At 32.3% G+C, this 23027-nt stretch overlaps 1 protein-coding gene across 1 annotated transcript; it reads right to left on the bottom strand.

Annotated features, from left to right (window-relative positions):
- Positions 1 to 5887: 5887 nt before the first annotated feature.
- Positions 5888 to 22730, bottom strand: LOC131153707 (alpha-galactosidase-like). Its single transcript, XM_058106156.1, has 15 exons — positions 22531 to 22730; positions 21893 to 21951; positions 21477 to 21533; positions 21344 to 21378; positions 13960 to 14063; positions 13010 to 13085; positions 12784 to 12842; positions 12619 to 12684; positions 12254 to 12337; positions 8162 to 8226; positions 7987 to 8069; positions 7588 to 7678; positions 7427 to 7476; positions 6893 to 7036; positions 5888 to 6017 (listed from the first exon to the last, which is right to left on the bottom strand). The coding sequence occupies exons 1-15, from the start codon at positions 22728 to 22730 to the stop codon at positions 5925 to 5927; spliced, it is 1266 nt and encodes a 421-aa protein (XP_057962139.1). The 3' UTR covers positions 5888 to 5924.
- Positions 22731 to 23027: the final 297 nt, after the last annotated feature.

The following is a 23027-nucleotide window of genomic DNA, read 5'->3' as shown; positions in this document are numbered from 1 at the left end:
AGCACACACTTCGTCGAAGAAATTTGGCTTCGTCGACGAAGCCTGATAAATTACAATTTGGCCCCTATCTTAATATTTAAATCTAGTTATCACAGTTCGAGTTCTTACAAAGTGCATCATGCGGAAACCGATCGTACAATGCAACAACCAATGATGAATAATACGGAAACACAATCACACAAATTATATGAAAGCAATAAAATAATGACAAAAAGGATTTACGTGGTTTAGAAATGCCTACGTCCATGAGAGCAAACGACTGTAATTTTCACTATCATGTGTCCAAGACTAGAGTTACACCATACAACATTGTATATATGCTAACCCTCTTTAACCCTTGGAGGTTTTCCCCCCGAAATCCCAATTTATTCAAATTCCAAATTCAAAATTTGAAAAAAGCACTGAGTAACCGAGCAAAACTGCCGACGATATATTACCGAGACCAAACCATCGATGCAACCATCGATGGTCTCTACCAATCTGTTGACAGTTTCTTCCTGAACCTGACTTCGTCGATGCAAACCATCGATGGTTTCCTTTGCCAACCAACTTCTTTGGTCTTCTCACTGTGTTTTCTTTGTATATTTGTTCAACTCAATATATGAGCCACATATTAGAACAATAATCTGTGGCAGATGATAGATAATATATCATTCACATTCCTAATATAATTTTTTTTATCTTCCGATGAATAATTTATTTTGTAAAATAATAACTAAAGTTATATTTAAATTATAATTTGGTTATTGTTAAACATTCAATAACTAATCACAAAATTATAGTTTTTTTTTTTAAATTTTTTTTAGAACATGAATTTAGAGAATTTTATTTTGATCACGAGAAAATTAAGTATTTGAACTTAAATTTGAATATGAACATGGGGCAAACCTATGCATACATTAGTACCAGAGTTGGGAGTATGAGACTATGATAGATACCTAGGCACCTAGAGACGAGGAAGGGCATATATAGTAAGTGATAGAATGCTTTGGGGAGTTGAAAATAAGCATAGATATGGAGATTCCCAAATAGGTCAACCCTTCAAACTGTTGCGTAATCCATGGGCAAGCAAGAGACAACTTGGAAAACTAAAACATCTTAGTAGCTAGACGAAAAGAAAACAAAGGCGATTCTCGAAGTAATAGTGAGTGAAATAAGAGCAACCTAAACCGTGAAAAATGAGGTTGTGAGAGCAATCCAAGCGTTATGTTGATAGGTGAAGCAGTGGAATGTTGCTCCCTAGATGGAGATAATCTAGTAGCTGAAAGTACACTATCATACACTTTGACTTGAGTATCATGGAGCAAGTGGAATCTCGTGTAAATCAACAAGGACCACCTTGCAAGATTAAATACTCCTGGATAACCGATAGCAAAGTAGTATCGTGGGGAAAGGGTAAAAAGAACCCCCATCGAGGAATGAAATAGAACATGAAACCATAAGCTCCCAAGCTGTGGGAGGAGCCTAGGGCTCTAACCACGTGCCTGTTGAAGAATGAGTCGGTGACTCATAGGTAGTGGCTTGGTTAAGGGAGGCAATTGTCACTGCTTATAGACCCGAACCTAGGTGATCTATCCATGACCAAGATGAAGTTTGGGTGAAACTAAGTGGAGGTATGAACCAACTAGTGTTAAAGAATCATCGGATAAGTTGCGATTATAGATGAAATGTCATTTAAACCTAGAGCTAGCTGGTTCTCCTCGAAATGTGTTGAGGTGCAGCAGTTGACTAGACATCTAGAGGTAAAGCACTGTGTTTGGTGTGAACCGAAAAAGCAGTATCAAATTGAAGCAAACTATGAATACTAGATATGACCTCAAAATAATAAGGGTCCAGGTTGGCCAGTGAAACGATAGGGGATAAGCTTCATCGTCAATAGAGAAACAACTTGGATCACTAGTTAAGGCCCTTAAATGATCGCTGTTGATGAAAGAGGTAGGAGTGCAAAGAGATTCAGGAGGTTAGCCTAGAAGCAACCACCTTTGAAAGAGTGTGTAATAGCTCATTGATCAAGTGCTCTTGCGCAGAAAATGAACGGGACTAAGCAATCTGCCGAAGTTATGGGATGTAAAAATGCATTGGTAGGGGAGCGTTCCACCTTAGAGACAATTATTAATGTAAAGCATTAATAATTATTCTCACTAATTATTATCTTTTTCCCATAAAACTTTCTTTACTTCTCTGAAAACAAAAGTAGCATAGATAATTATTCTCACTTATCCTTTGGGTATCAATATTCAAACTTTGAATGCAAAGGTGATTGGGTCCAAATTATTTGTGGACAATAATTATCTTTTATTTTTTTAAACCTCCTTAAAAAAATTATTCATTTTTGATTTTTATGTCAGTCCTTAGCTGTTTGATGGTTAAAAATACAAAATTTTTCAAGTTGACACTCCATAAAATCACCAATAAACCATTCTCCGTTTGGATAGAAAAGGAAAGGAAAAAAAAAAGTAACATTAATTTTAATTAAAATTTTTGTCAATATTAAATACATAAAATATTTTCCAAATATCATTAAAAAATTTAAGTGAACATTGTGGACTTTTGAAATAAAATATTTATTTATTAATTAACTAATAATTATACTTTTTTTTATAGTCAAAAAAGAAAAAAGAAAATTTTCCGAAAAAATACCCCCTGGAACGAAAAATAGGAAAAACATCAGCTTGTCAAATTATACCATTGATTAATGCTAGAAAACAATAAATGAGAACACTACTATCCTTTTTCTTTTTTCTTTTTAATGGATCCAGCTATTTGCATCAACTAAAAAGTCTTACTTTTTTAGTTCTTTGAAGTGTGAAAGGTACATAAAAATTAAAGAAGCAGTTAAGTGCACTAATTCAATTTATACAACCTTTAGATTAAGGAAAAGGAACACTTGAATGCAACCAACTTAATCTATTAATTGTCTTTCAACTGCCGCATTATTCAAAGTGTCAAAATAACTTATCATAGTCTTTTAGATCATAGATGATTAGAGGAAGACATAACATTACATCACACCTATTATAAAGTAAATCACCATTTTTGTGAATCGGATCAACATTACGTTTGAATTTTTCCATATTGGCAGTTGTTCAAGATATTTTTTCATGGCACTTTGGTCCCATTTATATGAGTTTCTTGCAACATTGTTGGTCCATGCTTGCTACATTATCAAAAATGATTTTATGAAGGATTTTCTTTCCATAGTAGTGAGTTAATGTCTCGGTGCACCTTTTCATACTTTCGTAGAATTCTTCTTATGGCTCTGAGGGTAATGTTTGAAGATACCAAGTACTTGAGGATGTTAATTCTAGGGATAAGTAAACATTTAGTCTAGCTTATGATGATTGCAAGATTAAAAAACAAAGTCAAAAGCAACATATTCTTGCAGATGTAAGACTGCCTCACCATGTCTTTCTTACCACTTAGATAGAGTAATTGCTTCTATTGGCTATCGAAAACTTTATTGAGATGCGTCGGCATAGGTTGTGTTGTTGAATTTATGCATATGTAATAGAGGTAAAATGAGATGGCAAAGCTAATGCTACTTTTGTTTCCAAAGAATTTAATTCGTTTAATTTTATTCCTAGTAATTTCCTAACCAAAGTCAAGAGATTGACTATTATATATTGAGTATCTTCAGTTTCCAAGCATATGCTTACATTCTTGGTAATCTTTTGAAGCTAAATCCTAAATCTTAGAGGTGCATTTTCATTAGTTATGAAAAAAAGGGTTAAAGGGTTCAAATTGTGACATCCAAAGGACAAGAAGGTGCTAATTAGAAGAGATGTGGTGTTTTATGAGGCATCCATGTTGAAATACAAAGAAGATTAACCAAGCAATATAGTTGACAAGGAGGGAACAAGAATGTAGATGGAGATTAGTAGACCAATAACAAAAGTTGCCATTGGTTGAGTAGCATAATGAATGACAATTAGGCGTGCACATTGTAGCTATAGCTTGACCTAGACGCATTACCTAAGTGTAACAAATACATGGTTTTGATGTTATGGTCTCTTTTGACTTAACTAGTAGCAGTAGAGGTCCATATCCTTTCCAAAATGAAATTTCATTTTTAGAAAGAAATATATGGATTGAAGATACGATGGAAGAAATACAATTTTTTGCACAAAAATCAAACATGAAAGTTGGTGGAACTTCATAATGGAAGGAAAGAAGTGGGGTATAAATGGGTATTCAAGAATAAAGGTACAATTTAAGAAATAGATAGTAAATGATTCAAAGCTAAACTAATGGCAAAGGGGTTCTCTCAAATGGAAGGGATAGACTATGGTTAGTTAAATATTCTCTTTACTTGTCTAAAATACTTGTATTTGGGTTTTACTGTCTCAACAGCTTAGTGTGATGTGGGGTTAGAGCAATTGAATGTTAAAACAACATTTCTTTATGGTGGATTAGAAGAGAAAATTTATACCGAGCAGACAGAATGATTCAAGGAACTTGGGATGGAGAACCACGTTTGTAGGTTGAGGAAATCATTATATGGTTTGAAGCAATGAAGATAGTGGTACAAACACTTAAATTTATACATGTTGAGTATAAGATATATCCGTTGAGTATGATTCTAGTATTTGCATTGAACTTCTAACTTATGATTCACTTATTCTCTTGTTATTGTATGTGGCTAATATGTTGATTGCTATAAAGAATATTCATGGTATCAATGATTGGGAATCTTTGTTTAATAAGGAATTTTAGGTGAAGGATCTTGGTGCTGCAAGTAAGATCCTTTAGACATGAAAGCTTAAAAGCTTTGTATCTTTTAAAAGACTTAGAGAAGGTATTTAAGAATTTTAGCATGAGTAATGTTAAACATTTACCATATTGGAAAATTATTTACTATCTACAACACAATGTCCACAATTAAAGGAGGATGGAGAGGAGATGTCGAGGTACCTTACGACGATTTCATGGTGAGTACGTTATGGCATCTAGGAATAAAGCAATAGAGAGCATTTAATTGGGTTCTCAAGTATTTGAAGGGCACTATAGATTTTTGGCAATGAGTTTAGTACAAAACTAGATTCATTATTAGTTGAGAGGTTCATTGATGCAAGTTATATAAGACATTTGGATGACATATAATAGTCACAGGTTGTGTCTACACTATGGCAAGTGAATCTAACTACTGAAAATCCATGTTACAGATGGTTTATGCATTCTCTACCACTGAGGCAAACTATATCGTAGTAGCATATGCAATGAAGAAGGCTATGTGGCTAAATGGATTAGTAGAAGATTATTCATTTGCATCGTGATAATCAAAGGGTCATTACTTAGTGAGAATCAAGTTTATCATGTTAGGAGAAAGGAAATTGTTGTCAAATATAAAAATAAAATAAAATACAAGTGTTGATTGCAAGTAGTGAAATTTAGTTGGATAAGGTGGCTACACAAAAAATGTAGCAAACATATCATTGAAGGTTGTTAACAAGGTGAAGTTCTTGCATTATTAAACTTAGTAAAATGTTTCTAGTTGTTGAAATAGTGACGTGTAACTTCAAGTGGTAGTACAAGTGTCCGAAAATTGCTTCACTATTTGGAGTGGAGCGATTCCATTGTCCGAAAAAAGCCTTACGGGAGGACCTAATTTTTTTCCTCAAATTTATTGCCATGAAACATTGTTTTACCACTGAATTAGCCATTGACTTCATCCATTCAACATTTTAAAGCTTGCTCCATAAGAGGGAAAGAAAGAGCATTGCATTTCTTTTGTGATAAAGTTCAATCTTTAAAGTGAAATTTCATTGCAATTAGCATGTTTGTTGTTAAAGCCCACTCGGGCGTGGAGGGGGGGGGGGGGGGGGTGGGGGGAGAGAGAGAGAGAGAGAGAGAGAGAGAGAGAGAGAGAGAGAGAGAGATAATCTTATATTTTGGCATATTACATTTCTTTCTATGCTAAAATTAAGTCAAGAGACGGGTGTTAGCACGTACATCTTGCAGGAATGAGGATCCACTTTTGCTGTCAACTTGCCTTGAAATGTCGTCTCTAAAGTACGATGCTACCACAAAGATAACAAGTTGTAAATTAACAATCTTTTCCATCATATAGCATGTTATTAAATTTAGCAAATAACAACAATTTTGATTAAATTATTGTGCATATCAAATAGAGTACTTTGGGCTAATTTTGTTTGACTTAAAAAAATATTTCTAATTATGATTTGATAGTTTTTTAAAGTTGATTAATGTTCTCTTTGGACTGCATTTTGACAAAAAAATTCCAAAGACATAATATATGATATTCATAATTTTATATATTCTATGATTTGCTACAATCATCTAACATATAAGAACTATTTTTTTTTTTATGAAAAAAAAATGTACTTTGACATATATTGTTCATACCTGTAAACATTAACTTTTGAAGTTAATGAGTTTAATGTATGAATATGTGCTTTTACGAAAAAGAAAATAGGTAGTGTAAGGCAATTGTTGGTGTGTAGTACTTTACGTTTGTATTTATTGATATGTATGTTTTAGTAAGTTTTTACAATGGAGAATTATGCTTATGGTTACTATGCATGAAAAATTTCATCCATAAAAGCTCAATTAAATGAAATTTGAATTTAATACCTATAAAAAAAAATTGTAATAGATCAACAAGTTGATTTAAACTGTCAATTGTCAATTTGAACAGTTTACAGTTGGTTAGCTTATAATTTAGTTAAAAAATTTACTTTTCAAATTATAGGATATCATCGTACTTTATTTATACATTAAAACCAAAACATGCTTGTGTGTGTGTGTGTGTATGAACATTTTGAAGTTCGTGTATGTGCATGTGTGCACCTTTCTTCCAATAAAGGATCAAATGTACAATACAAGTGCATATCAATTTTAATGCTTTGTATTTGTTAATTCATGAATTTATTACCTCCCATAGGTCCCTTGCTTGGACTACAACATTGTCATCCTGTATACCAATATCATCCCAATGAGCTGTCATTGTGGAAACATATGGCTTTCGATTCACTAGTAAAATAACTATCCTGTTAGCCGTAAGACGCCCTGCCCATGTCTGCAACCACAGAATGCAGGTCCCTTTTACAAACAAATTATTAAGTGAAATTATATTAACCCTTAATTATGAAGGCAAATCATTATTCATTTGTAAGGGTTCATCCCACTGTGCAGTTAAAATGCAACTGATTTCCATATGATAAATCAAACCGTTGCCTAAAAATTCTCGTAGTTAGTGTTTAGCACTTGTATATTGGAGGTCTCAATTTCTAATCTTCGAAGAGGTAAAAAAAAGACATGGGATGAGAGATAAAGTAGTTTCTACTTTGTAGCTCGATTTAGTAGGCTTCAACGGATAAAAAAATTGACCTAGATGACTTTGTAACTAAAGCAATTGATCGATTCTTATTTTAAACTATTCAATTTTTAAAAATCAGGATTACATTACCTGTCGTTCTCCACTATTTCTTACTTTTTTTGCCTGGACACCAAGTTTATCTGCCAACAATCAAATAGAGAATGGCACATCTTGATAATACACTTCCAATTAATATCTAAGATGATTTGAGTATCAATGATCATTTATATCTAATTAATTAATGGTCTTACCTTGATTGACTGAAATCACCTCCTCATTACCAATGATTTGCATAGTTTCATCGGTCAGAAACCGTACATCACACCCTAATATAAGGGGTGCCTGCAAAAACCCCATAAAAACAAAATTAAACGACATAGATCAATCATTAAGTACGCACCATTAGTTATGTTATGTCCCATTAATTACGTAGGATCCACTACATGGATGCTTTTCTATCAATTTACATAATTTTGAACAATTTCCTTTGACTTTTTAATGGTTTCTAAATCCTTATATGTATTGTACCTAACTTACCACAAATATATATATTCATTCTACAATATATCTTTTACCTTTATACGACCTCTCCACCTTAACAATACCATTCGCAGATATAATAGAACTAAATAGATAAATTTTTAAATTACCTTAGAGATGGCCCACAAGCTAAAATGCACCTTATATTCCTTGTAATGCATTCCACCATTCCCTACTTCAAGCATGTCTGGATCTGATCACATCGATACACTATGCAGCATTAGAAAACTATTTACTAGAAGGATTATCATTTAAACCAACTTCATTTCATAGATTATACTTAACCATTCCAGCCACCAGGTCCAGCATAATCGGCGTATATCTCGTTCATGTCAGCTATATTTAGCATACTGTGAGAAAGAAAATACACTGTAAATTTTTTAATTTCTTTTCTATTTATGCTTTCAACATACTATTAATTAATTTTTTTTTTTTTTTAGTTTTTCTTGGAACATAGAAAGTTATTATTTAACTGCAACTTTTGTATCCAAACACCAAGTTGTTTCTGGAGTAAATGAAATGTAGCTAACATTTCCAATTGGATTCAGTAAATTTATAACACTCGATGCACAAAATTCTCGCTCCATATTGGAGGTATATGCAAGCATGATGTGCACGACATCATATACAAGGAATAAGGTACATCACAAGACAAGCCCAAACTAATTGGAGGAAATATGCAAATCAATTGTTCCAATAATTTTATATTGAAGGTTTTGGAAGAGAATTTAGGGTTTAACATAATTGGACAATATGTAAGGTATTTGATCAGAAATTGTACATGCAAGCATGGCGTTTGCAACATTATCTCAACAATTAGAGAGGCTATTTCTGTGATTTTATTTAGGTTAATAAAATCATTATAAGAATACTTCTCTTCCTAGATTCATGAATTTTCTTTTATTAAGCAAATTCACACTTAGCATGTAATGCTTGAAATTGCGAAGATATAGGGTCTCTTGGTATGGTCTTCTATCTATTTACACCTCATCTTTGTGCTACAAATGAGGTACATTACAAAAACATGCAAATCAATTGTTGCAATAACTTTATAATTGAAGGTTTTGGAATAGAAATTCTGTGTTAATCATAATTGAACAATATGATAGGCATTTGATTAGAAACGGTATATGTGATCAAGTCTTATATTTCTTAAGCCGAATGATTCTTAACCTTCAATGATTATAGGGATCGACTTGCTCTTTGCTAATTACGCCCCCACTTTTTTTTCTAGCACTAGTTTTGATTAGTGTGATATGCATGGCTTTTACTTGAAACCGTGCACTTAAAACACCATTGTGTAGGATTTTAATTGTACACCATACTCACCTAATTTTGCTATTAATGTTTATAATATCACATTAGCATTGATGACTTTGGACATTTTTGTAATTTTAATATAGTTAATACTTTCCTTATAAATATTTTATGATACATTGAGACTTGTTGAGTTCCTTAAAATTTTTTATACTTTGCAAAGTAAATAGTTACATAATTTCAAAAACTTTGGTAAGTTCTGCATTTTGTATAATTTTACACTCATTGATTCGTAAGTTGGTAGTTTACATGCGAGCTTCAAAATTCGTGATGAGTAACACATACATGGTATACACAAAAATATGTTAATTAATATGTTCTTAATTATACAGTGTTTGAGAACATAAATTTCGGATCTTGAATTTGAATTTGGGTAGATTTGGACAAATTTAAATATAGTTTTATATTATATCTTATCTAAATTCAATATAACTTCAAATTCAAGGTCTCTTCGAACACATGGTTATAATGCTCTATAAATTTTATGAATTCTCAATAGTTAAATGACCATTATAAGACATATAATGATATTTCTTTTAGTTGGCAAGGTAGGCTTTCATTGCTCGCACCTAGTGCAATATACGCATTTATTGATGGCATTAGATGTCATTGATTGTATTGACTGAAAGTAAATTGTCAATATTTTTCTAAAATTTATAAGTGAAAGGTGATACATTTTGATTGAACAACATCCTTAAAAATCATAACCAGAAGCTAATAAATGAATCTGAAATGCCTAAATACAAGAAAATTTTAAGGAATTACAATAATAAAAAATTAGATGTCAATAAATCTTATGTCCTCAGTGTCTAAGCTCGACTCTTCTTTTCATAATTAAAACAAAGAAGTTATGGATATATTGGAGGTAAATTGGGGAACGATATATGTTTATTGATTAGGGAAAAAAAAAGGTTATCTAAAGGTGAATAATATGAAGTTGGGGTTGATGTAATGAAATATATTAATAACACAACTACTATGGAATTGAGATATATATATATATATATATATTATTGAAGGGTTCTTTAATAAAAAAAAAAATAATCTTAACTATTATTAACTTCCTACCAAAATCTTATAAATATATTGAGATTTTAATACTTTGGTAGAAATAGAATCAACAATTCAGCATCTAGTTAATATTTAACATTAGGAAATAGGAAGGGTTATGAATGTGTTTAAAAGTATTTGTAGTTTTTTTTTTACTAAAAGAGAGCGGCACCTCCATTTATTGATTAATATACCCTCACTTTTGACAGAGGAATACCGTGGTTACAAAAAAGTATTTGTAATTGAAATCCATTCGCTAGAAAATTTGATTTAAAACTTAACAAAAACAAGAATTTGAAGAAAAGAGAGGTGAATCCTTAACTCAAAAATCATAACCAGAGGCCTTTTTAATGTCAAATTGAAGACTTAGCAAAGACTATATTTTTAGTATAAGAAACCAAGTTATTTGAGTAGTGATTCTAAGGCTTTTTGGAATTTATTGAGTCGAAAACTTTCTAGTGCTGGTGAATCCTTACACCTCAAAACCCATCTCTTATATAATAATTTTAGTTGTTGAGCTAATTGAGGAAACTCAAAGTTACTTGATCAAAGTCCTTTTACTGTGCTAGAGATTGATTTTCTATAAACAAATGTCTTTTGTTATACTGTTTTGAGAACTTAATATATAATTTTATTTTGAAAATGAGAAGTTTGTTGCGTGCAAAGATTTTGGCTAGACTCGTTATATCTAACTCAATGCATTTAAAATAATTTTGTTAGGTGCAAAGACTTAAAATAATTATTCAACAAGTTGCATCTAACAATAAATAGGTAAATCAAGCCCAATTGAATTTTCTCAAAGTTGAGTTTTTCTGACCTCAAGGTCCCGGATTTGATTTCCCACTTATGGTTTGCCTAGTGAATTGCTAAGGATGCGTTAATGGGCAGATGACAATGTTTACGTCAACCTATTGGTGCTACCTGAGTGCGTGCGAAGGGCTTGTCCAGGTTGGAGTTCCAAGTCATCAAACGAAAAAATGAAATAGGTAAATCTATTCATCTAGTATCCTAGCCTATCTACATAAAGTAATTATATTAATATACCAGTTTAATCCCTTATTAAGATTAGATCATAATAAGCTTCTGAGTGTAACATAACTGCATAAATTATATAAATTTGGGTAGACACTTTGTTATTTTTTGACTTGTCATTTCTTTTGTTGTCGAGAGTGCCGACAAATCCTTGAAAGACAACTTCTACATGAAGTTGCACTTATAAATGTATACAAGAGGGTCTTAATGAGGAGTCTCTGCTCAACTTCAAATTGTCAATTTTTGAAGTAGAACAAAATTTAAGTTCCTTTCAAGCATTATGTAAATGATAAATATATTTTTTTTTTTGAAGATGGCATAGCTGTGCTAAATTATTTCCTAGTCTTAAGTCTAACACTGTGTTTGTGTTCATATATATCTTTATATACTATAAAATAATATTTTTGCATGGCCTTTGTGTTCAAATATCTATTTGAAACCAAATGGAAGATTATTTGATTTATCATGTCAAAGTATTATAAATTACAAAATTAGCTATTTCATATTAGAGAAGAAAAGGGTATTCACTAGGGTGAGGAATTTGTATTGACATACCAAGTTGGTGACATATGGTATATATGCAAATGTGATCATCATCATATATTTTTTTAACTACCTTTTCTTTTTGAATTCATTAATCTTCATTTATTGATTATTTACTTATATAATCTGATTCCTAGAATTAAGAAGATAAGGGTTTTTTGGTGTGGTCTTGGGTCTACACATAGCTCACATCCTTTTACAAGTGAGTCATACAAAAAATCTTGCCTAGTTGAAAGGCAAACAAGTTACTTATATAAATCATTTTGTAGTACTTGAAGGTCTTAGAAAGAAGTTTTGGGTTTATCATAATAAGACATGGAATTTTATATTTAGAACAAAATTGTCGTGAGATATAAGATATATTGAATGAATAAAACTATAAATTAATATTAAAAAATATATATTATAAAGACAATCAGTACGATTGGGCATCACCTTCCCCATGAATCTGAAATGTCATCGGTAGTTCTCCAACTATTTGATATGTTACGAGCCCATAAAGCTGGGCGCATATCGCCCCTATCCAGCAATACATAACATTAAGTTACACAAAGCATTTGCCAGAAGAAAAAGCAAAATATCAATAAAAAAATCATTTTGTTTATAAATCAAGTATTATAATTAAGAAATCCTAGGGAATGTGTTGAAAAAGAAAAGCAATTTCCACAAGGATTTAATGGTTTAATTGTACAACATCAAATGCAATAGTCAAATGTTCAAACCTTAGGATCGTTGAGATGAATTTAGTATGATGGAAGCACTGTGCTTATTGTAGTTTGAGTTCAATGAAAAAAAATTACCATTCACACATCGAGAAGATGATAGGACGTCCTGTTTTCACCAATGCACGAGACATAATAGGGTATCTACAAATAAAAAAAGTTCCAAAATGCAGTTCAATTCGTCGTGGATGGAAATTTGAAAAAAAAAATAAAAATGATAGACAAGAGTTATGAAAAAATCACCTTATAGTTGGCCTTGTGTCATCATTATAGCAATTGTCATACTTTAAGTAGTCAATTCCCTGTATATTATCTAATTAAGTTAGTTTATAATGCATATTTTAAAGTGGTGTTGAGAATGTATAATTCAAAATTCAGAGTCTTTACTTTATATTTCAAAAACCATTATTAAGTTCCAATATCTGGATCAAAATCAAGAGCACATAATATAGCTCGGGTTCATATTTACCCATGAAGCAAAGGTTCTAGCATCTTGTTCTTCATAATGAAGGGAACCTGGCATTCCCCCACCACATGTCCGAAACCTAAAAATATGCAGCAAAAACAGGAAGGAATTATAACAAGGCCTACATTCATTGCATGCATGATTAATTCCATCATTTGCGGCAATTGTAATTCCTACCCAAATGAACTGGAATCGTTTTCTCATTCCATGGGATCAAACCCATCTCCCACAATACCCTCATCCACCTCCCGAAAACCCCTACCCATTAGGCCATCCCATCCCCCTCCCCATTTTAGTGCCGCCGTGAGCCATCGCGGCCCTCAGCCATCCTAGCTCGTCCCCCCTCCCCATTTGCAGATCCCATGCCCCTCCCCAGTCCAGTGCTGCCATAAGCCCTTGCCACCATGGTTCCTCGCAGATGCGGTCCCTCACCATTAAGCCCTTTCCGCCATGATCCATCCCAACAATAGCTGAACTTTGCAGGTGGCTACCGAAGCATGCATCCTCGCCGCCGAAGTTTGCAAATGGTCAAAGTTCCATTGTCTTCTTCAAACAGAATAGATTTTATTTTTTGTATTTAAAAATAGATTTTAAAATAAAATAGATTTATTTATTATTATTATTATTTTTTTAAAATAAGATCAACAAGCAGTAATCAAATTAAAAATTCAATTTTAAAAGGATATTATTGAAAAATATCACATCTTTCATTCCATTCCTAGTCATTTTTCTGAGTATCCAAATGTAATAATGGTAATTCGACGATAGATTCCGCTCTAGTCTTAATTCTATTAGGATGTTAAATTCATTCCGCAAGCAGAATGTGGGAGATTTTATAAAAGGGGAGGGCGAATAAAAGTTTGGGATGAACTGTAATGATTGAATAGTCGGGCCCAATAGAACACTCGGTAGATTTAAAAAAAAAAAAATTACAGTTTGTGTATGGTTCTTACCCTGAATCTTCATAAATTCCTAACTTTAAGCCCTTATCATGAACATAATCTGCAAGAGCTTTAATTCCTGATGGAAATGTAATCTTGTTGGCTACCAAATTACCCTGTCCATATATGAAAATATTATGAGATGTAAGATAAACATTAACATTTCTAGTAGTACAACTTAAATTGTACGTGAAACTGTATATGCATGAAAATACAATCAACAAGTTAAAAACTAGAAAATATCCAACATTATTAATGACTAAGTTATTCTACGGGATGTTAAACACAAGATAGGTAGAATCTTATCACGTTCTAACTAAGAATAAAACCAACATAAATATAGAGAAGCTAAGGACAAGCTAATAGGTAGCAACAATCTTTCCTACAATAAAGAAACTTGTGAACTTGAAATATGAAGACATGCAAATGTCGTGTTGCAAAGGGCTTGAATGATTTCCAATAGAGCATACATGAGTTATCCATCATGAAGATTATGATGGATGATGAAATGCAAAAATTGCTTCTTATGACTTCCTTGTTGAATAATTGGCCAAAGTGCTATCTAAATAAGATGACAATTTTCTTTCATTTATTGGCATTCATTATGAAAATGCAAAATGGAAGCAAAACAATGAAGAGTTGTGATAGTAAAAAATGAGATAAGAAGAAGATAAATGAAAATAAGAAAGGGAATCAAATGCTACCATTATGGGTGGTCAAACATGTAAAAAAGAGACAATAGAAAACTAAAAGAAAGAAGAAAAAGACATGGAAAAGTTGTCATTATTTATAACGATGGTCATGTTAATCACATTTGCCACGACTCTACCATGGGTCATTGATTCGGTGTCCTCATTTTATGTTACTTGTAAATAAGACTCTACGAAGACTCTTCTTCGCATCATGCACTAGGAATGATTTTGGCTCCAGTATCATTGGAAATAATGTTATAAAGAAACGTTTTGGCATGGGATTGGTTTGAGTGGAAACTCAAATTGGGAGCATTTTTATTCAAAATAATATTGCGCATTCATGAGATATGGCTAAGTTAAATATATACTTGTGCACTTGGTGATGAGGCTTACGTAAAATCCTTGACTAATGAGAGTTAGAAACTATGAATGGTAACCTTGTGGTGGCTAAAGGAAAGAAAGAGAATAGAGCTAAGCAGCATGTGGAGGGGAAAGATCAATGTAAGTGAAGACTTTTCTATTGATTATGGCACAAGTGGCTAGGGCACAAAATTAGGAAAGGACTTGACATCCTTAACAAAAAAAGAAAAAAAAAAAAGAAAAAAGAAAAACTAAAACCCCACCCTATGACTAGTATGCCTATATAAATACTTCAATATGTTTAGTAGGTAAATTGGAGATAAACTTCAGAGATTCCCTCTATTCAAATGATCATGTGGTTTAGATTTGATTCAAAGTGATGTTTGCACTATGAATGATTAGACTTTTTATCATGCTTCATGAATGATAAGACTTTTCATTATGCTTCGCACTTAATTACTTGTATTCATGACTTATTTGAGAAGTGTTGTGTTTTTCTTTAAAATCTAAAGATTAGGTGGTGCTTTTTTACAATTTCTATGTAACTGTTGAAGGAGAATAGGGAGTGCAACTAATATATGTGATCAAATAGGTAATTAATGCTGTAAGTATAGGGGTCCTTCAGAACCTATAACATCAAGCTTTAGAAAACAATTCCAAAGACACGACAACATAATGGACTTGCAGAATGTATAAGGTGTGGCATTGTTAAAGAATCAAATTGCTCTCTAATGCAAAGCTACCTAAATTTTCTAGGTTATGCACATATAGTAAGGATTTCCAATTGTAGGATTTAGTTAGTAAGAACCCAAAAGCAACAATAGAAAAACATTAAGAAGGAAGTGGGGACGCTAAAAAGGGGATCCTATCAACTTGTTCTGACCTAGGATAATAAACTCATGAGCATGAACTTCACCATTGAGGTTGGAAGACTTCCATCTCCAAGTTTGGCATGGAGGCAACTCATTTCTTTTTGGGTGTGAAGTAGTGTCAAACTAAAATATTCAACAAGCATTAGCTTTTCTTGAAAAGGAGATGAACTAGTTGCACCTTCCAGTACAATTAGCTTGTTATGACTTTACTCCAGTCACTAAGCAACTGAATTTATATCGGAAGGCATTGTTGACTTTAGTTTGGTTTCTTCACCCATAGTATATGGTAAAAATGTGTGATAGACGTAGGAAGATTATGGAGGTGATATTCTTGTTATTGATACATTTCTTAATCATTATATTTAACAAGGAGCTTTTCAACCACAAGTAATGCTTCAATATCTTGGAAGTTTTTGAATGAGATGTTGGTGCAGCTTACCACATCCTATTCAATCTATTTTAATAGAGGGTACTATGGATTTTTTTGGAGGAAGAAAAGGGCTTAGACAAGGGGACCCTCTATCCCCTTTACTCTTTGTGATCTGCTTAGAGTACTTATCAAGGCTCTTGAGAACTCTTGAGGACAATGCTGATTTTTAATTTTCATCCTAGATGTAAGTAGCTTAAAATCACGCACCTTGCTTTTGCAGATGACTTGATTTTGTTCTCAAGAGGAGATTTTAATTCAGTTAAGCTTCTGATGGATTCCCTTGGTAAGTTCACACAATGTTCAGGTGTGATTGCTAACTGTCTAAAATCCAACTTGTATTTTGTTGGAGTTAAAAATCAGGACTTGGATGGGATTAAAAGAATTACAGAGTTCAACGAAGGGGAATTTCTTTTTCATTACTTGGGGATTCCTCTTGCAGCATCAAGACTAAATTCAATGCACTACTCGCCGTTGATTAACAGGATATCTACCATACTTTGTGGATGGCCAAGCCACACAATTTCTTATGCATGTAAACTGGAGCTAATTAAATCTGATATACAAGGTGTGGATTGTTTCTGGCTTGCTATATTTCCTATCCCAATCTCTGTTCTATATCATATTGTGAAACTCTGTAGAGCTTTTTTGTGGGGTGGAAGGAAAAGGCCTCTTGTGGCCTGGAAGGAAGTTTGCCTCCCTAAAGCTGAAGGTGGATTGGGTATTTTTGACATAAAAGCATGGAATAAAGCCCTTCTCAATAATGCCTTGTGGAACATCCAGGAAAAGAAAGACTCATTATGGTCAAAATGGGTTCATTAGATTTACCTGAAGGGATTAAATTTTTGGGAAGCCTCATAAAAACATGAAGATTCCCCGTTATTTAAGAAGATGATTGAGATTAAAAATCATATCTTGCAGGGCTGTGGGAGTAAATTGGCTGCTGACAATTTGGTAAAGGAGTGGGTTGTTGGTGGTCAAATAATTACCTTAGAAATTTATAATTTTTGGAGGAACAAGGGCAGTAAGGTCTCGTGGCACAAAGAGGTTTGAAAATGTGGAAGTCTGCCTAAACATGCTTTTACACTGTGGTTGAGCATAAAAGGGAAACTATTTACTAATGATAAACTGCTTGTTGAAGGAGTTGACCAAAATTATGTATTCTTCAGAACTGATATTGAGACTATTGATCATATCTTCTTTAAATATAATTTTTCTAAAGTGGTGTGGGACTCTGTTCGATCCTAGTTAGGGTTGAAAAGAGTTATGTCAACCTTGAAAGCTGCTTTGAAATGGATGCATAAGGAAGTAAAGGGAACAAGAATTAAATCTATTGAGAGGAAGATTTGCTTGATTGATAGTGTTTACTTCCTTTGGCACTTTAGGAACAAAAGGGAGTTTAAAAGTAAATCAATAGATCCTGAGGAGCTATTTAAGGTGATTCCAACTCATACTTATCGAGTTGTTTATGATAAATTTGGATAGTTCTCCCTTGATTGAGTTTTGGTGTTTTGTACCGACTAAAGTCTAGTTTTGATCTATATTTTTGATTGGGAGCTTGTCTTCCCTCTACCTGGGTATGCCCAGTGTATATTGTTAGTATCCATTTTGATCAATACATTATACCAGATAAAAAAAAAGAAGTTAAGGAGATCTTCTAGACAAGGCAACCTTTCCACATATATTCTCCTCATGATTATATATATGTTCACACACACACACACACACACACATGTAAGAAACTAGATTACTACCAAGAAGCCATATTAGCTTAACACAAAAAAAGGTGGATGAAAACCATCAAGAAGAAATCAAATCTTTTCATACAAGAATCATATATTTGAATTTATGAAGTTGCCTAAGTGTAAAAGGTCACTTAAATGAAATGGCTTACACATTGAAGACCAAAGAAAATAAAGGATATCCAAGGTGCAAAGCTAGATTGACCATGAAAGGATTTAACTTGAAAAAAAAAATTGACTTTGATGAAATTTTCTCACATATGGTCAAGTCACCTTGCATCTACGTTGTTATTGTTTAAACGACAAACATGAATGCAAAGCTCAAGCAATTTGATGGAAAAACCATTTTCTTAATGGTTACTTGGACTAAAAAATTTAGATGGAATAATCAGATAGGTTCAAAGTTATGTGTAAAGTTCATCTTGTCCATAGGTTAAAGAAAAAGCTTATATGGCCTTAGACATGCACCTCGACAATGGTATAACAAGTTTGACTCCATTTTGAGCGACCATGGATACACCTGAAGTACTTTGAATGATTGTGCATTTGTATGGATTTGTACTGTTCCTTAATGATAATTTTATTATTTGTTTTGTGTCATGTTCATCTCATACAGATTGTTGTCCATGATACTAACAACAAATTAGTGTGAAAAAAGAAAAAAACTTAGTAGGGATTCTATCATGAAAGACTGTGGGCCAACTAGACAAACCTTTAGCATTAGAATCACTCATGACATGAAGAAAACAAGTTTTTGTTATTTCAAGAGAAATATTTTGAAAAGAGCATGGAGAGATTTAACATGAACAACACAAAAATATGTACGTTCTCCACCTTTAGGTCACTTCAAGCTTGGTAGTATGCAGGGTGCTACCAATGAAAAGGAGAAAGAAGAAATGGATATTGAAGTGCCTTATGCATCTACATATAGTGGGCATTTTTTATTTATTTATTTATGTATCCTATAGCTTGCACTAGGATGAATGTTGCTTATGTAGTTGGTTCGGTTAGCCATATCAACCAACTATTTCAAAATGAATTCTGCCAAAAAAGTGTTGTTATGTTTGTACCAAATATATTACCATTACTGAAGCTTAAAAGGGGTTTTATATATGGTTGAAATTTTAATATTTTGTACAATGAGTTTCTTAAAGCAAAATAAGTTGTGCCTTATTGTGTCAAAGTGTCATCTGTCCCAATCCACATTTCATTTGAGATTGAAGAATATTGATGCTAAGGGTTGATCATTTCATGACTCAAGATGCTTTAGAGATAAAGTTTTGATCCCTCTTTTGGTTTGTGGAATCAGACTTGAAGTGGAATCAAATTTCAAAAATAAAATGGCATTCATGCGTTTGGTTTAGGAAATCATGGTTAGAATCGTATTCCAATCAAAATGTGATTCTGCGAATGGGTGAATCGTGATTCAAGTCCAAATGGGCTGAAATCCATCTTCATTCCATGGAATCAAACTCATTTTAAAACAAAAAATGCTACAAAAATAACACAAAAAAAGTAATAACACTAATTACTATTATTACTATTATAAAAAACATAATAACTAATAATAATTGCAATATTATTAACAATAATGACAACAAAAACAACATTAATAATAAAAGAAGGCCAAAATAATAATAATAATTATTATTTTAAATATAATAGTTATTATAAAAATAATAATAACTAATAATAATTACAATAACAATAATATTTATCATTATAAAATAATAATAACAAGAAGTACAAATAACAATAAACAGGAAAAAACAATAAAAATTATTTAAAGGATAGGATTGTTGCAAAAGTAATAAAAATAATAATAACAACAATAAAAAATAACAATTACACTAATAATAATCACTATTATGTCAATAATAATTAATCATAATCAAACATAAACAACAACAACATATATTAATAATAATTGTTATTATTGTAAAAAAATAAAAACTAATAATAATTGCAAATAACAATAATATTAATAACAACAAGAACAGTAATAATAAAAATGAAAAAATATAATTATTATCAATTTAAGGATAATAATTATTATAAAAATAATAAAAATAATAAAAAATAAGAATTAAACTTATAATAATCACTATTACGAAAATAATAATAATAATAGTCAAATAAAAACAATAGCAAATAATAATAGTACTAATTGTTGTTGTTGTTATTATTATTATAAAAACAAAATTGCTAATAGTAATTACAATAATTATAATATGTATTACAATAAAAATAATAAAAACAATAATAATAAAAATAATTATTATTTTAAAGCTAATAATTAATACAAAATTAATAAAATAATAACAAAAACTAATAATGATTACAACAACAATAATATTTATTACTATAAAAATAATAATAACCACAAGAAAAATAAAAATAATGATAATAATAAAGAGAAAAATAATAGTTGCTATTATTTTATGCTAATATTTATTATATTTTCACCAAAAATGACTAATAAATCAAAATAACAATTACAAAATTAAATAGTTATGTATTGGGGGATTTTATAAAAAAAAAAAAAATTATTTTCTTATTCCACTATAAAAACCATTGAAAAATACCAAATGTTGAAAAGAAATGGAAATTGATATTCCTACAATCACTACATATTGTTATTAACCAAACACAATAATTTCATTATAACAATAATTTCATTTTTGCCTTGATTCCCTTCTTCTTTCGATTCTTTTCCTACAACAATTGCATTCTGCAAACCACTGGAGGTTAGAGTTCGAGAAAATCCATGTGGATGACAGCAAATTGAATATAACTACTAAAATCCTATACATGGGAAAACTATTTTACTTGTACGAAGGTACGTACGTAGTAAGCTTGGAGGAATGCACATAGCATGAGGGATAAACTTGTTGGGTACTGTCTCACCCATTAGTCGAAATTAGTTTATTGCATTTTTGGGGTCAGGGAATCAAAGAGCTAGGGGACGCCCCGGTTGTAAGGCTTGAAACTTTTATATATGTCAGACACTTTGAGTTTCAAGTCTACCAGCAGTGGAAAGAGATACGAGATGAGAAGATGACTTATCAAAACACTCCTACTTCGAATATGTTAGAAACTTGTTATAGAATATGACATTATGTTTGATCGTCACAGTAATGTAGGTTCGGCTAATTGATCATAGCATTGTATGATTGATGAGCACGACTAGGCCAAGGTCCTTTCTATAAAATATCAAATGAGGAAAGTATACAACCACTCATTGTTATTTTTTTAAATCAGAAAATCATAGGAAACCATTAAGAAAGCTTGAAAAGAATGAACCTTCGAGTCACGTTTTGATTCAGCCCAGCAATCATCTAGTAAATTCCAAGATTTCAATGTCAGTTAAATAGTTAGCTAGTAATTAAGGCAGAATAAAATGCTCAAGATCATGCATTAATTCAAGAATGCATACCTATATTCACGTATTGATATCCAAGCTTGGCTAGACCAGTTGAGACAAGAGCATCAGCTGACTCCAACGAATCAAAAAGAAAGAAATTAAAAATGTCGTATGAGATCAAAGATTAACAAATTGTTTAGCATAAAATTTAAGATCAGGGTGCTGATCTAGCTAGCATGCATGTCTCTGCATTATCAGCTCGGTTTAGATGCCTTCTTGCACTGTGAAAGAAAGTTAAATATTGATTTCTCTGTTTTGGATCCCAGGAGGGATCCATGGACCAAGGAAAAAATATAAAATAAAATTGCTCATACAAATTAATGGTTCAAGTAGTACTCCATTTGCAGAATATATATTACTCAATTTTTAATAACATAGTCTATATCCTGATCCTACGAATATAAATTTGCAGTACTACGCGGTATTACCGGTCTGCCTAATGATCGTTTCATTTATGTTGCAATGGAAGTGATTCCAACTATTCCACCTGTGCCAGGAAGTTAGAGAGCAAATGCATTAATCAAAATACACACATGAACACTTTAAAGAAGAAGTTAGATGAAAAAGTGTGACGATTACAAAGTGTCCTTTGAAGTTCAAAAAATATTTTTCATATTTGGTTAACAAGAAAATAAAAAATAAAATAAAAAATATATCAAATCTATAAATAAAATTAGAGTGCCGTCCGCCAGACTCTAATTACAGTAAATTAGAATTAAGAAACACGCAGCAGAGATGTAGAACATAATGTATGCAGACGCACTGAGTAGCAAGTGAGTCCCTGGGGACGTCCCTCGTCTGGTCACCTAGGAATCAATCAGCTCTTAGATTTAAAAACAAAGAAGATATTAAAGGAAAAGGGGAAGCATAAAAAACAATGTGCTTCCCTATAAGACTCCAACAGTACTACATTAAATTAGACCTAAGAAACACGCAGCAGAGATTTAGAACATAATGTATACAGGCGCACTGAGTAGCAAGTGAGTCCCTAGGGAAGATTCCCTCGTTACTTCACCAATAAAGAGAGAGAGGACAAAAACAAAGAATAAAGGGAAATTGGACGTACCCCATTGGAGGGGTCAAAGCAAGAGCGTTGGGGAGCTGACTCCGCCGGCTGCCGGCACATCCATTAGCAGGATCAGGGTGAGATGATGGTGCGCCGCCGCAGACTAAGGAGGAGCAGTAGCAGCCGCAGACTAAGGAGGACCAGTAGCAGAAGAAAAAAATTGAAGACGTAAAGGATATGAATTCAATTCTTCTTTTCATCCTCGATATGTGTATAGTAGAAAAAGAAAAGAAAAGAAAAGAGAACAATTAGATACAGTAAATATATATATATATATATATATATATATTTGATAATTAGCAGGAGTAGATGAGAGCAATTGAAGGGAGGTGGGCGAGAGGGTGGATGTAAGAGTTGGGTATTTAAGGAGATGGGAGGAGCGATAATGGCCACGAAATGTGGTGGATCACTATGAATGGAAAATGGTGACGGCATGCCCAACCCCACCCACGCACACGGTGACGACAAATGCCCAACCCCCCACCCCCACCTCCACC

Source organism: Malania oleifera, chromosome 4 (assembly GCF_029873635.1).
Source record: "Malania oleifera isolate guangnan ecotype guangnan chromosome 4, ASM2987363v1, whole genome shotgun sequence".
Taxonomy (NCBI): domain Eukaryota; kingdom Viridiplantae; phylum Streptophyta; class Magnoliopsida; order Santalales; family Ximeniaceae; genus Malania; species Malania oleifera.
Note: the sequence above shows the minus strand (reverse complement) of the source record. Positions and strands in the feature narration are given on the sequence as shown.